At 45.2% G+C, this 15,520-nt stretch overlaps 1 protein-coding gene and 1 long non-coding RNA gene across 2 annotated transcripts in view; one reads left to right on the forward strand and one right to left on the reverse strand.

The window, feature by feature from the left end:
- Positions 1-12,324: 12,324 nt before the first annotated feature.
- LOC139437405 (uncharacterized) lies at positions 12,325-13,074 on the reverse strand. The gene is made up of 2 exons (XR_011647179.1): positions 12,976-13,074; positions 12,325-12,691 (listed from the first exon to the last, which is right to left on the reverse strand). It is a non-coding gene; the product is annotated as an uncharacterized lncRNA (long non-coding RNA).
- PRKRIP1 (PRKR interacting protein 1) overlaps positions 12,959-15,520 on the forward strand; it is a 28,289-nt gene continuing 25,727 nt past the window's right edge. Inside the window, exons 1-3 of the mRNA XM_004448300.5 lie at positions 12,959-13,304; positions 14,065-14,143; positions 15,013-15,113. Of these exons, the coding sequence (XP_004448357.2) occupies positions 13,011-13,304; positions 14,065-14,143; positions 15,013-15,113 (474 nt within the window). The 5' untranslated portion in view covers positions 12,959-13,010. The remainder of the gene's footprint in view (positions 13,305-14,064; positions 14,144-15,012; positions 15,114-15,520) is intronic.

Raw genomic sequence — 15,520 nt, forward strand, 5'->3', positions numbered from 1 at the left:
TTCTCAACACAGTTCTGCCCTGCCCCTGAAGAGAGGCCTGGACGAAGTGGACTGAGGCCAAAAGAGGAGCCAAAGAGGCAAGGATGTGTTCTCTGAATCCCTGGGCAACAGAGAAGGAACTTGTGAGGCAAGCTGCAGGGAGGAAGCAGGTCCATTGCATAAAGAATTTTAAGCCAAGGAGCTGAGTTGCCTAGTGGCATTATACAAGTGGTTAAAAACAGACTTTGGGGTCACACTCCATGCGTGAGTCTCAGTCCTGTCATTTACTGCTATGTGACCTTGAACAAGTTACTTAACCTCTCTGAGCCCTATTTCTTTATCCAAAAAATGTAGAGAAAAAATTGTATCTACTAAGACTTCCATTTCTGGTAATGCACATTAAGTAACTCCAACCAACCCACCCACTGAAAAAGTTAGAAAAGCTAAACAAAATATAAAACATATATGCTTGAAGGCACTGGAGTGTTAACAGGATAGTGAAGAATTATGAGGCCAAGCTCTTGGTCAAGACGGAACTCTAGAGAGGTAAGCCCAACATTTGGGGTCACTTCTTCCTGGAGTTGGCTGTCAATTTTGGAAGAGGTGAATGAATGTCTGAGAGGATGAGCAGCCTGTTAACAGGCCTGTAGGACTAGGGCATAATCACTGGAATCCAGGTCCCTATTAAAGCATCTGTGCCTTGAAGTAAAAACCAAGAAGATGCATCCTGGGAGTCAGACTGAACCATAACATAAATAGACCAGGCCCTCACATGGACCAAAGCCCAGCTTCCAACCATCTCAATTCCTGAAGTTGCATTAAGGTAACCCCGGATTGCTAGAATCCCCAGGCACTAGCACTGTAAATCCTGGCAGAAGCAAATGTAAGTCCTCTCTGGAGGTAGTTACCCAATAAGAAATAACCAGGTGCAGCAGGAGACAAGGTATCATGGATAAAAGCCAGCAGAAACAACAAGCAATAGAAGACTCCACAGGGCCTCTGGAAATTGGAATTATCAGCACAAACTTTAAAACAAATATGCTTACTATGCTCAAAAATATAAAAGACAAGTTTGATAACATCAGCAGAGAACCGGAAACTATTAAAAAAAAAAGGACATAGCATATTTGAAAAAAATAACTAAACCAAAACATTAAAACTAAAAAATATAATCTAAATTAAGAACTTGATGAATACATTTCATAACAAACTAGATACAGATGAAGAGAATATTGGTCAACTAGAAAATATATCAGGAAAAAATACACAGAATGAAACATGGAGAAACAAAAGGATGGAAAAATGTAAAAGTGAACATACCCTATATGGAGGATACAAAATATGCTATACCTTCTAACATACATGAGATTGGAGTCCCAAAAGGATAGTAGAGAATGGGACAGAAACAATATTTTAAAGGATAATGGCTAAAATTAAAAAAAAGATAAAAGATACTGGCTCACACAAACACACAAATCCCCCAAAATCCAAACAGAATAAACAAAAAGGAACCCATATTTAGACAAATCAATAAAACTGCTGAAAATTAAAAATAAAAAAATTTAAAGTATCAGATAAAAAGACTACTTTAAAAGGGGCAACAATTACTGTTTCTGTTGAGCTGACTTCTCAACAGAAACAATGGAAGTCAGAAAATAATGGAATAATGTTTGTAAAGTGCCAAAAGAAAATGACTACAACCTAGAATTCAATTCCCAGCAAAAAATATCTTTCAAGAAAGGAAGTGAAATAAAACTATTTTCAGAGGAACAAACACTTAGAAAACATTCCATTAGACACATCCTAAATAAAATATTTAAGTGTCTTCTTCAAGAAGAGAATTTCAGATGTAAGGTTAGAGTTGCAGAAAGGAGTTATAAGCAAGGAAAATTATAAACTTGTGAGTAAATCTAAGTGAATATGGACTGTATAAAGCAATAATAATAAGATAGAATTAAAATACATGGGAAGCAGACTTGGCCCAGTGGTTAGGGCGTCCGTCTACCACATGGGAGGTCCGTGGTTCAAACCCCAGGCCTCCTTGACCCATGTGGAGCTGGCCCACGCGCAGTGCTGATGCGCACAAGGAGTGCTGTGCCACCCAGGGGTGTCCCCACGTAGAGGAGCCCCACGCGCAAGGAGTGCACCCCATAAAGAGAGCCGCCCAGTGCGAAAGAAAGTGCAGCCTGCCCAGGAATAGCGCCATACACATGGAGAGCTGACGCACAAGATGACGCAACAAAAAGAAACACAGATTCCCGTGCCGCTGACAACAACAAAAGCTGACAAAGAAGAACATGCAGGAAATGGACACAGAGAACAGACAATGGGGGCGGGGGGGGGGGTTGGGGAGGAGGGGAGAGAAATAAATAAAAAATAAATCTTAAAAAAAATAAAATACATAACAACCATGACTGTATTAGTTATCTATTGTTGCATGAGAAATTACCCCCAAAACTTAGTGGCTTCAAACAATAGCTCCCTCTACCACTGGGTTAATCACATTCCTCAGCTCAGGGTATATTATTATTATCAGTTTATGCAAGGCCCCTTAAAACAAACAAAAACATTCTCATTCACAATTCTGTAGGTTAGGAGTTCAGAAGCTTCTTGGTTGGCAGTTCTGGCTCAGGGTCTCTCATGAAGTTGCAATTAGATGAATTGCAATTAGATAATAATCTAAATTAAGAACTTGATGAATAGATTTCATAACAAACTAGATACAGATGAAGAGAATATTAGTCAACTAGAAAATATATCAGGAAAAAATACACTGAATGAAACATGGAGAAACGGCCATCGTCTGCAGGTTGACTGGAGCTGGGGTATCTGCTTCCAAGGTGGCTTATTCGCAAGGCTGACACTGGTGCTGGTTATGGCAGGAGGATTTACTTTTTTTCTCCTCATAGCTTTCTCCCATTGCTGACTGAGTGCCTTACTGACCTAGTAGCTGGCTTCCCCTGAGTGAACAATTCAAGAGACAAAAATCCAAGACAGAAAGTCACATACTTTCACCTCTGCGCTACTCTACGGCTCATGCAGACGAGCCCAGATTCAATTTGTGAGGATACTACCCAAGAGCATAAACAGCAGGAAGCAAGGATCGTTGAGGGCCACCTTGGAGAATGGCTGCCACAATGACACCATCTCCCTTCTCCACAATCCATTCTAGATTCCTCCGCCCCCCCCCCCCCCCATGGCCAGAATCTTGACATGGTGAAGTGACCCAAACTTTCACTCCTGAGGAATCAGAGCTCTTAGTTGCTTTACCCTTGCTGGGCCATGGTTGCTGCATTCACCCATTTACAATTTTCACTGGATATGGGAGCATCAAAAAATGGTCACAATGGATCCTCCAAGTTCTAGACATACTCCTCCATGACCTCGTTATGTAGTAGCAACCCAGCTCCTCATGAAAGTCAGGGTCTATTATTCCCACTCCTTCCTTTGCTGTTCCACTGGCATGAAGATGAACAGCTACAAATCCGCCCAAATTCTTACTGTGCCCCATAACGTTCCCCCCACCATCAGGAATCAGAATTTCTCATCCAGCTGAGCCTAAGTTTGAAGTTATGAAAAACACAGGTTCTCCAAGTAGATTGCTGGAGTGGTAGTATGAGGGACCTCTCCTACTTCCACTCTTTGGTTCCCTAGCCCATTGTGGCAGTTTGATATTATTTATGAATTCCAAAAAGAGATATTGATTATGTTTGTAAACTGGTCTGTTTCTCTGGATATGATGCCCTTTGATTGATTTAAAGTCAAAGGCTTTATGTTTACTTGATTAAAGCAAGATTAGGGCTTTGATTCAACCATGTCATTAGGGCCTGCAAGGCTGAGTCCCCGCCCCCTGGTAGGCTATTTAAATGGACACTCAATCAAGAAGACAGGAGCAGATACACGGAAGAAAGAGAGCTCCTTGATCCTGGGGTCCCTGGAGAGATCTGAGCAATTCGCCTGATAGTTTGCAGCTGAAGAGACCCCAGAGCCCTGAACAGTTAAGAAGGCCTGGAAAGTAACAAGCCCTCCAGTCTACAGCTAAGATCAGAAGAAGCTAGGCCCATGGAGCCTGGAAGAGAGAGAAGGCTAAACCCTTGCAGACAATGCCTGCCATCTTGCTTCAACACATGGCAACAGACTTTGATGAGAAAAGTAACCTTGACACGGACTCTCTAGGGCCTTGTAACTGTAAGTCTTTACCCCAAATGAATACCCTTTATAAAAGCCAACAATTTCTGGTATTTTGTATCAGCACCCTTTTGGCTAATACACCTATGAACACCAGTTACATGGGATGCAGCATCATAGAGCAGCTGTAATGATAATAGGTTCGATGCACACTCCGCAATCTGGAGGATATCACTCTAACCTCTAAGGGTACCCTAAGAAGGTACCTCATCTGAAAATCTAGCAGCCTTAATGGGTACAGAGTTGGTTTGGGGTGATGGAAAAGTTTCGGTAATGGATAGTGGCGATGGTAATGCAATACTGTGAATGTAACTAACACTGCTGAATTCTATACTTAAAAGTGGTTAATATTGGGAAACGGATGTGGCTCAACTGATAGAGTGTCCACCTACCATATGGAGGGTCCAGGGTTCGATCCCCAGGGCCTCCTGACCCATGTGCTAAGCTGGCCTACACACAGTGCTGCTGCACGCAAGGAGTGTCGTGCCACACGGGTGTGCCCCCGCGTAGGGGTGCCCCACGTACAAGGAGTGCACCGCACAAGGAGAGCCGCCCTGCATGAAAAAAGCACAGCCTGCCCAGGAGTGGCGCTACACACATGGAGAGCTGACACAGCAAGATGATACAACAAAAAAGAGACGCAGCTTCCCAGTGCCACCAGATGGTGCAAGCGGACATAGAAGAGCACACAGCGAATGGACACAGAGAACAGACAATGGGGGGAAGGGGAGAGAAATAAATAAGTCTTTTTAAAAAAGTGGTTAATATGGGAAATGTTATGTTGTATATATGTTACCACAATAAAAATTTTTAAAAATAATAATTTAGTTGTCCACTCTTTGCTCTAGTCAGCTCCTTTCAGGAGAGTACTGGGCTCCTCAAGGATAGAGCTTATCAAGGATTCATCGCTGGTCTCTGTTGCTGGCAGTCTGGGATTCAACAGTGGCAGTAAATATATTGGCTTTGGTGAGAGGGTGCCTGTGTAGTCGTGCCAGTGCAGAGCCTTCAGCCCTACCTTGCAGTCACATGTCAACTGCACAGTCGCTGGAGTAGCTCGTGACAGAGGCTAGAGGCCCTTCACCAGAAAAGCCATCCTTGTCTAGGTGGTGCAGGTGCCTATGCAGGGGTTGCTGCCTTTAGGTCCTCCCGCTTTTAAGCCTTGAGTTGGTGGCTGGCTAGCCACAGCCTGCTGTTGTGGGAAACTGGCTTACCTCTTCCTTATTGGAAATGTTACACCTGTTCTATTGTAGATGTTGCAGTTGTTCCCTACTATAGATGATGTTGCAGTTCTAATAGCAAACAGCTGCTTGGTAGTTTCCAATAAATATGAGGTGGAAACTAGGGTCGAGGCTCTCAGTTCTGGAAGCTGTGAGTTCCCTGGTCCCATCTTTAGCTTCTGTCTTGTGTCTCTCTTTCTGACCTTTTATTTTGTAAAGTTCTGCATTGCCTTCCCTTTGAGCCAACCTATTGTGAGCCGATCGCAGCAGCCTGCATTTCTTCCTTTCAAGTCTTCTAACAGTTAACAGAAACCAGTCAACTCCACAATTCTTTCTTTTTTTCTTTTTCAATTTTATTTTTTTCATTTTTTATTTTATTTTTTGTGTTGATTTTCTTTCCACAATTCTTATACTTTCCATTGCCCCCATACCTTTCAAGTGTCACCACTAGCACATAAGCCAACACCTCACCTTCTATCTGCTTCTCAACAAAACCCTCAAAGAAAAGAGTATCAGGAATCATGATGCTACTGCACACCAGGGTCATCACCTTCCCACATACCCCCAGCAGAGGGGTCCTGATGACAGCCTGACCAATGCATGACCTAATTCCACAATTCCATTCTGAGGGTCTGCCTTCTTGACCCACTTCCAGTCTTAGCCTGGGCTCCCTCCAGAAATGCCAGTAGTTTATTTGGAAAAGTGATCCCAAGCGGACAGGAAGTGGGGAAGACTGAAATTGGAAAGAAAAAGCCAATACAAAGAAAATAATTTAGCTGGTCACTGTTGTGGGCATCTAGGACTTGAGCCAATTGGGACCCTCTGCGTAGCCATATAGGTACATTCAGAATTGTCCACCCAGGTGATGAACAAGAGAAGCACCGACCCACCAGCTCTTGTCCCCCCTCAGTTAATGCACTGTCACATGCTATGTCATCTCCCTAGCACATCCAGATTTATACGTGTGAGTACCAACTGGGCCCCAGGGCACAAAGCAAGCACTATGCAGTCCACCTAGGGCAAGGTCTTCTCAGGATACACCTGAACTAAGCTGACTGCCACCAGCAATGGCTAGAAAAAAAGTGGGGTCCAGAGAATATGAGGTGGAACCCAAAAGCAGTGAAGAAAGGCAGTTTTTAAAATGCATGATTCTGAGAAAATTAGGTATCAAAATAGAAAGAAATGAAATCCAGTCTCCACCTTACTTCAAATGCCACTTTGAATGAATTTTAGATTCAGACAAGGCAATAAGGTCTCTATAAGATAATATAGGTGCGAATATGGACTACAGTCAACTTATTATTATTCTAGCAACGGAAGAACGTGTAATACAGATACAAAGGCAGTGGCCACCAGAGGTTGTGAGGGAAGGGAGAAAGAAGAATAGGTATAACATGGGGCATTTTTCTGACATTCAAATTGTCCTGGGGGGGTGGCGGACTTGGCCCAGTGATTAGGGCATCCGTCTACCACATGGGAGGTCCGCGGTTCAAACCCCGGGCCTCCTTGACCCGTGTGCAGCTGGCCCATGCGCAGTGCTGATGCGTGCAAGAAGTGCCCTGCCACGCAGGGGTGTCCCTCGCGTAGGGGAGCCCCACGCCCAAGGAGTGCGCCCTGTAAGGAGAGCCGCCCAGCGCAAAAGAAAGTGCCCCCTGCCCAGGAATGGTGCCGCACACACGGAGAGCTGACACAACAAGATGACACAACAAGCAGAGACACAGATTCCCATGCTGCTGACAACAGAAGCGGACAAAGAAGACGCAGTAAATAGACACAGAGAACAGACAACTGGGGTGAGGGGGGAAGGGGAAATAAATAAATAAATCTTAAAAAAAAAAATTGTCCTGGGGAAGCGAATTTGGCTCAACTGATAGCAAGTCCACCTGCCACATGGGAGGTCCAGGGTTCAAACCCAGGGTCCACATGCAGTGCTTATGCGTACAAGGAGTGCCCTGCCATTCAGGGATGTCCCCCACATAGAGGAGCCCCACATGCAAGGAGTGTGCCCCGTACGGAGAGCTGCCCCATATGAGAAAAGTGCAGCCTGCCCATGAGTGGCACCGCACAAATGGAGAGCTGACACAGCAAGATAACGCAACAAAAAGAGACACAGATTCCCGGTGCCACTGACAAGAATACCAGCGGACACAGAAGAACACACAGCAAATGGACACAGAGAGCAGACAATGGTGGGGGGGTGGGAAAGAGAAATTTTAAAAAATTGTCCTGCATGACATTGCAATGACGGATACAGGTCATTATAGGTTTTGTGAAAACCTATAAAATTGTGTGATGCCAAGTATAAACTATAATGCAAATTACAGGCCATGGTTAGTAGCAGTGCTTCAGTATGTGTTCATCAACTGTAACAAATGTACCACACTAATGAAAGATGCTGTTAATGGGGAGAAGTGTGGGAGGGGGAAATCCCCTATATTTTCGATGTAACATTTATATAATCTAAAGCTTCTTTCAAAATAAAGAACTTTTTATATATTCAAAGAAAAAAGATAATATAAGAGAGCTTTTTTTAAATGAAGGTGCATTTATTCACTTATTTTAATGCAGCTTTACAAGTTATTTTTATTTTTAGCATTTTTAGCTTGGTCTGGCCACCTTCTCCATCCATACCACACTACCCTGGAAAATAATTTTAAAACATATTATCTTTTTTACTTATTTTTGCATATATCAGGGATTGAGGTCATTGTTTTACAAAATGAGAAATATCAGTTTTTCCAACTTGTTCTTGTATCTCAACAGGCTCTCATTGAAAGTTCTCTAAATCAGCTAATCTAGCATTAATATAAGAGAGCTTTTTTATAACTGGGGTAAGAAAATAATTTTTTTTTAGTGATCTTTTTTATTTCTCCCTGCCCCCTCATCGTTTTGCATTTGCTATGTCTGTTTTGTTGTGTGCTGGTCTTCTCCTTCTAGGAGGCACCAGGAACCAAACCTGGGGACCTCTCATGTGGGAGGGAGGCACCTAATCACCTGAGCCACCCCCATTCCCTATTTTTGTTGCATGTCTCATTATGTTTCCTCATTGTCTCTTGGTTGTGTCATCTCACTGTGCCACCTTGTTGCATCAGCTCACCATGCCAGCCTGTCACATCAACCTCCCAGGTGGTAGGCAGGAGTCCAATCACTTGAGCCACATCTGCTTCCCTGTATGGTTTGTTTTTGTACATTTTTCTCTGTGTGTTTTATTTTACAATATAAAAATTTTAAAAATAGCATTTATCTCAATGTTTTTGAGAGAATTAAATGAGATAAGGCATAGGAACCAGCTTGCAAGGAGCATGACACACTTAAAGTCCTGAATATTGTCCGCAACTGTTTATCATTGGGTCTGGGACATGCTCGTGTACATGGAGCACAGCAGAGGACTTGTGGGTGATCCCACCTGCTCACAGGAAGGTGTGTGGGGCACAGGTGGAAGAGATGGTGTCAGGGACCGAGAGAGGCCAAGGAGACAGCGCAGTCACAAGCCAGCCAGGATGGAGTAATGCTTTTCTCCTCCTGGGCCCTTCAGCCAGAAGACCATGGAGTCCCCCAACCTTGGGGGAGGGGTATTCCAAGTTCAAGTATATGAAGGAGCTTCAGGAGTCAGACTGGGAGCTCTGGAGGGCAGGATGCCACCTGCTGCAGCTCCAAGCACCCCCACCATTGCTCAGCATGGCCTGGCCCAGCAAGAGCCCAAGCCAGGGCACCAACCAGCCTTAGCCAGAGTGGCCAGGACCCTGCCCTGTGCGGATGCAGAGCCCATTGGCAGAAGGACAGAAGCTTCATCCACATTGGTCTCTGGGTTTTGGAAAGTTCTGTTACTGCCATCCCAACCCCTGGCACCATGCTAGGCAGGGCAGGACAGAGTTACAGAGCCTGAGCTGCCTCAGGTAAGCACAATGGGCTAAAGACTAACACTCCTCCCCAAAGCCACCTGGACAATGGGGGTGGTTGGATCTCCCCCAAACCTGGCAAGTCAAGGTTTGTTTTCTATGTTAGGTATAATTATCACAAGATTAAATTCACCCTTTTTAAGTATATAGTCTGATGAATTTTGACAAATGTATACAGTCATATAACTCAATCCAGATAGAGAACATTTCCATCAGCCCAAAGAGTTCTCTCAGGCAGAACCTTTGCAGTCAATCTTCTCTTCCCACCTTTGGCGCCTGGCCACTGCTAAACTGTTTTCTATCCCTATAGTTTTGACTCCTCCAGAATGTCAAGTAAGTGGACTCATTCAGGATGTAGTTTTTGAATCGGGTTCATTAGTTCAGCATAATGCCTTTAAGATCCATCCATGTTGTTGCAAATATCAAAAGTTCCTTTCTTTTTATTGCTTAATAATATTTCACTATACGGATATATCACAATTTGATGGGCATTTGAGTTGTTTCCAGTTTTTGGCAATTAGGAATCAAACTGCTATACACATTGATGTACAGGTCTTCCAGTGGACACTTACTTTCATTTCTTTAAGGTAAATACTCAGGAGTGAGATCTCAGGGTGTTAGTCTAAGTGTACATTTAGCTTTATAAGAAAATTACAAACTCTTTTCCCAAGAGGGTGTATTCCATCTTTGTTTTTATCCCCGTTGGTAAAACCACTCTTGTCATCAACAGCAGAAGACTGATCTGACAATTGTGGAAAGACTAATGACTCACTAATTCAGTGAGAAACTCAAATGATGGAATATTTGTGAAAAACATTGCCATTTTAGTACTTTGAAGTACCAGCTGCAACTCAAAGCATTGTGGTTTTTAGCTCTGGTTTTACCACTGAAAGTCCTGTGTTCTGGGAAGCTCCTCAGTCCTGGAACCAAACTGGGACAGTTGGTCATCTGACTATTGAGTGTCGGACGCTGTACTGGGAAGTCATCACATTATTTTGTCCATGGGCCATTGTCAAGGGCAGGCTTACTTGTCCCCCTCTTGTGTCTAAGGAAACAGGCTCAAAGTGGTTAGGGTACCTGCCCAAGTCCATGCTCCAGGGTAGGTGGAGCCGAACTTTGGCCCCAGGTCTGGCAGGTTCCAAAGCACTGGTGTCTTCTGGGCAGTATCCTGCTCCTTAGGTGCCCAGCTCTGGGTCTTGGGGAGGGTGGATCAGGGGGCACAGTGCTGTACTCAAGCATACAGGCTCTCAGGTGGGCCTGGTGAGGCTTGGCTGCCCTCTGGTGGCAGAGGGGGTGGCACTCTGGGTCTGGGTACATTCTTGCTAGGCAGCCCATGGTGGTGGGGGGGGGGGCGGGGAATGGTGTCTCTTCCTCCCAGGGAGCAGGACCTCAAATCTAGCCTCAGCCCTAGGAAAGTGCCACATCAAGTGCCACATCAAAGGTCCCCACCAGGATCCACTGGGGGCTTTGGTCCATCCACCCATGAGTTATGTGTCCACTCAAGCCCTCACAGACCCAAGGCCAGACAGCTGGATTTGAGTCTGTGTGACCCTGAGCCAGCCACTTACTCCTCTGGGCCTCATTTCTTTATCTGTAAAATCAGGATGATGACTATGTTCAATATACTTAGAACAGCCTTTGCCATTTAGGTTTTTATTACGGGTTCCTTTATACCCACAAGCTCACCCCCACCTTTGTGCATTCATTCACTTCATTCACTTAGCGTCCATCTGTGCCCTGGTCTTAGCTGGGGATGTCAGGGAAATAGCCGTGAACCAGACATGTGCTGCCCCTGCCCTTCTGTTTCTGTAACTCTCTGCTAACCCACTGTCTCCGATACTCATTCATTCATTATTGAGTGTTCATTTATTCCTTCCAGCACTCACTCACCCCCTTTCTTATTCATTCATCCCCTCACTTGGCCATCGCATTTACATATTCATTCACTCTTCATTTATTTTTCCAGGCAGCTTTTCCCTCCCTCCCTACTCTGTTCTCCAAGCTTTCTGGAAGCAACCACTTTGTGCTCGCCCAGAGTTAGATGCTAGGATTCTGGTCCAGTCCTCCAGTAACTACAAGGCTCATGGCAGATGGTAAGGACTTGCTGTGGGAACTGCCGCACCAGCTGCTGGGACTCAGAGCAGGGGAAGCACCAGGAAGGGAGCAACTGACCGCCTGGGAGCAGGGGCAGTCCATCAGAGTAGGCTTTGTGGAGGAGTAGCATTTAAACCAAGCTAAGAAAAAATAAATAAAATATTTAATTTAAAAAAATAAACTAAGCTAAGAAGGGTATGTGGGAGTTCTCCACATAGAATGAAACACTCTAGGCAGTCTTTGTTTTGTGGCACGGGGGTGGGGGTGGGAGGTGGGAGTATGTATCCAGGCTGCTGGGGTGTGCCATGTAAGGTGAATGTTAGGCATGCCTGCTACCCTTCATTCAGGCCAAGGCAGGTTCCAGTGGCAGCCTAATTCATCAACTCTGGCCTCTGAGAATCAGTCCAGTATCAAGTGGCCACAAATGGCCTTCAGAGCATCAAGGCAGCACCCACTGGGCCACCTCCACCTGTCTACCTCACTGCCCCACTAGGAGAGCTATCCTGAACCAAGAGACTACGCAGGCAACAGCAGCAGCATCTGAAATATCTGGACTCCAAGATGCCAAATGTTTATTGAGTGCCTTGCTGTGGGCCAGTCCTTGCCCCAGACACTGAGGATACAGCATTGAACAAGTCAAGAGATTCTCCTCTCCAGAGGGCAACAAGTGATAAACAAGAAAACCAGTAACTGGTAAGTCCACTAGAAACACAACTGTAGTTAAACAGGGGTTGAAAGGAAGAAGACAGCACCTAACCTCAGTAAGAGGCTGTTTAAAAGACTATATAGGATTAGGCCTTGTGTTTGGTGATTTGGGGGCTTTTTCTCCGGGTTAGATGCTGTCGGGAAGCCTGGTCAATTCTGATTGGGTATCTTTTTTTGGGGGGAGGGGGGGAAGAGTATCTTAATAAATATTTAAAGTAGAGGAATGAAGAAGGCTAACCAGTAAAGAAGCAGCAGTCATTCATGTTAGCCAGAATGGAAAGATGTTTGAACAATATTCTTGCCTTTGTCTGACTTCAAACATGATTACAGAGGAGTCTTATTTATGTCTTGATCCATTGCGGTCACAGAGTGGCCTTGTGTGATGTTTGTGTTCTCCGAAATTGTTTATATTCAACAGGAAAACACCAAGGCCTGGCTGTGAGGGCCGGGTCAGCTTCCAGATATGAGAAGCTGCTTTGCTCTTAAAAGAAAGGCTCCTTCACTCAGCCGGGGTTTATTTGCTAGGTGCCAGGTGCGAAGTAACTCGAGGCAGACGAAGGAGATTCAGCCCGGGTCCGAAGGGAGCTCGCAGGGAACTGTCCGCGCTGTCTTAAAGAACAGGCGGTTGTCACAAGCGGGAGGAGGGGCGGACGAGACCCGAGCAGCAGTCAGGACAAAGACCCGGGGGCGGGGAGCGCGGGGCGTGAGGTCAGGGCGGGGGTCTCTCCGCAGGGCTGCGGGGCTGCGGGGCTGCGAAATGGGGCGCCCCAGCGCATGGGAGGCAGAGAGGTGTGCTGAGGCCGCACCACTGGGCATGGGCCGCCACCTCTCCCCCGGGACGCGGGGGTGCGACTGCATTTATTTGCTCAAAAACAGGAAATGAAATCAAGTACCTTTGATCAAAATAAGCCCCGCCGGCCTCGGGCTCATGAATATTCAGCAGGTTGCTTCGGGCTTGCGACTTCGCCCCACCCCTCTCACGAAAAGAAGACTGCGCTTGCGTGGCTGGCGCGCCGCGCTGTCGTCACATGTGCGCGTCACGCCATCGTCATATGTGCGCGCCTCCGCTGCTTGCCAGGGGAGCCGCGGCGCAGTTATGGCGAGCTCAGCCGCCCCGTCAGTGCGACCTCCGAGGCCCAAGAAAGAGCCGCAGGCGCTTGTCATCCCCAAGAATGCGGCGGAGGAGCAAAAGCTCAAGCTGGAGCGGCTCATGAAGAACCCGGTGAGACGAGGCACGGGCTCGAAAGACCCTCTGAGTCCCAGGCCTTATCGTTTGCGGCGCCACAGATTCTTTCGTCCCGGCTTCCGAGTCTCTGGGGACCCACAGGCCTCCCCCCAACTCCCGCCTTAAACTCTGGTGCTCAATACCTGAGTCTTCAGGGCCAATCCTTGCTCCTTAGAAGGAGTATCCTGCACCGGAGGTAATGAGCTTCCAGTCTGTGCTGGACGAAATCGCTGTGGAGCGGCTTCCCATACTCCCTTACCAGTTTAACTTTCTGTGAACAAAAGCGTCAGACCTACAAGACAGAAGTTAGTACAAGGTTTGTTTTCTTCTAAACGTCACCGGTTGTTAGAGAGACATTGGCGGAGACCTCTTCAGCAAGTCACTCCGCCCCGCGGTTTCGGCCTCCTCAATCAGAGGAACAGTCGGATGAGAGGGTCTCTTACAGCTTTGATTACAAAGGGTTGACCTTCCTCTTCTGGTAGTTTTTAAATTAGCCGTTTCTAGCCATAAACAGTGACCTACGTTTCCGAGGTCTGCCCTGGAAAGGTTAATAAATATCTCTTTACTGGCAAGTCTGTGAGCAGTAACATGCCCCGAGTATACAGGATGAAATAAAGTCAAGACAGAAGGAAAAACAAAATCAACTCAGGGACCAAAGAGCAAAATCGCCCTATTTCTTTAAATTCTTTAGTTCTAAGAGATGTGACTTTGTCAGCTGGTTTATAGTAGTAAATGCCTTGGTGTTTAAATGTTGCAGGACAAAGCAGTTCCAATTCCAGAAAAAATGAATGAATGGGCACCTCGACCTCCCCCAGAATTCGTCAGAGATGTTATGGGTAATGTCTTCTGGGTGTGTTGGAGGGCACTGTAAATTAAATTTTTAAAAAGTGTAGCTATAAAATCCTGCAGTTAGTGTTTGTTATTGGATCTCTGATAGGAAAAAATATATATTCACTAGACCAGTATTTTTTCCTTATGATGAAGGGATGCTGTTGCTTATGGTTCAGCACTAGAAATTTTTCTTCTGCATTATTCTTAATGCACTGTATTGTTTTTTCTAAATGGAAATCGTTTTATTATTTTTATATTGCTTTTTAAAATTATTTTTAATCTTATTTTTAGATTGCAAAATAACGTATACTAATTATAAGATAAATTAACAAAAATAGATAAGGTGTAAAAAAGTTACAACCCCCTGTACTGTAATTCCATTATTCTACGTATAACATTATGGTATTGCCTTGTGAATCTCTTTATAGTCAAAAACTATTCACATTTAAGAAGAAATGCTTTTATAAAAATATAGTTGTTCTACACATACTATTTTTGTAATCTACTTTTTTTCACTTACTATATCACGGACATTTTTTCAATTCAGTAAAAATCTAGCATGTCAGCTATGGAATCATCCTGGGGGGAGGGTCACAGGTTCTCTTCTGAGTTTCTGGTCACTGAACTGCAGTCTCCTCTTTCTCTTAATGCTGCATGAGAGTGGGATTTTTGTTGACTTAACATTCATCATTCATCCCACAAATATTTAGTGATGCCTATGCTATGCCAGGCATTGTACTAGCTTCTGGGTTACAATGGGGGAAAACGTAGGCCTGTTCCCCTCTGTTACTTCTTTCTTTGGTCCCTTTTGATTAAGGGTAGCCAGACTGTGTTGGTAACTAGATTTGATCAAGAACTGTGGACTGTCCTGTAGGTTCAAGTGCTGGGGCCGGCAGTGGAGAGTTCCATGTATATAGGCATCTTCGCCGGAGGGAGTACCAGCGACAGGACTACATGGATGCCATGTCTGAAAAGGTCAGTGAGGGAGGAGGCTGGTTGAGGCCTTGGGTTTGGGCTAAGGGTAGGTACAGTTGGTGGTGTGAAGGCTACCTTCTAAAATCAGCAGCTACCCTCCAAAGTCAGACATCAAGCAAAGTCCAGGTTACTCCTAGGTCAGATTCAGCATAGCAGGATGCTCACACTAGGAGAGGAAAGAGGGCAGGGAGATGTCCATGTGTGGAAGGGGCATTTGCCGTGAAATGGAATGGCAACCAGGATCTCTCCCACCACTTTAGTTGTTATTCCTCTATTGTTCTCCCTCTTTTGGCTCTTTGCCTGTAATTCCAGTTAACTGTGTTTGGTGTGAATAGTAGTGTGTTTTCATGTGTCTGCTTCTTTGAGGATTTGGGTTTTCTGGCTTTGAGGCTAGAAATGTTAATTTT

This window comes from Dasypus novemcinctus, chromosome 23 (assembly GCF_030445035.2).
Source record: "Dasypus novemcinctus isolate mDasNov1 chromosome 23, mDasNov1.1.hap2, whole genome shotgun sequence".
NCBI classification, from domain to species: domain Eukaryota; kingdom Metazoa; phylum Chordata; class Mammalia; order Cingulata; family Dasypodidae; genus Dasypus; species Dasypus novemcinctus.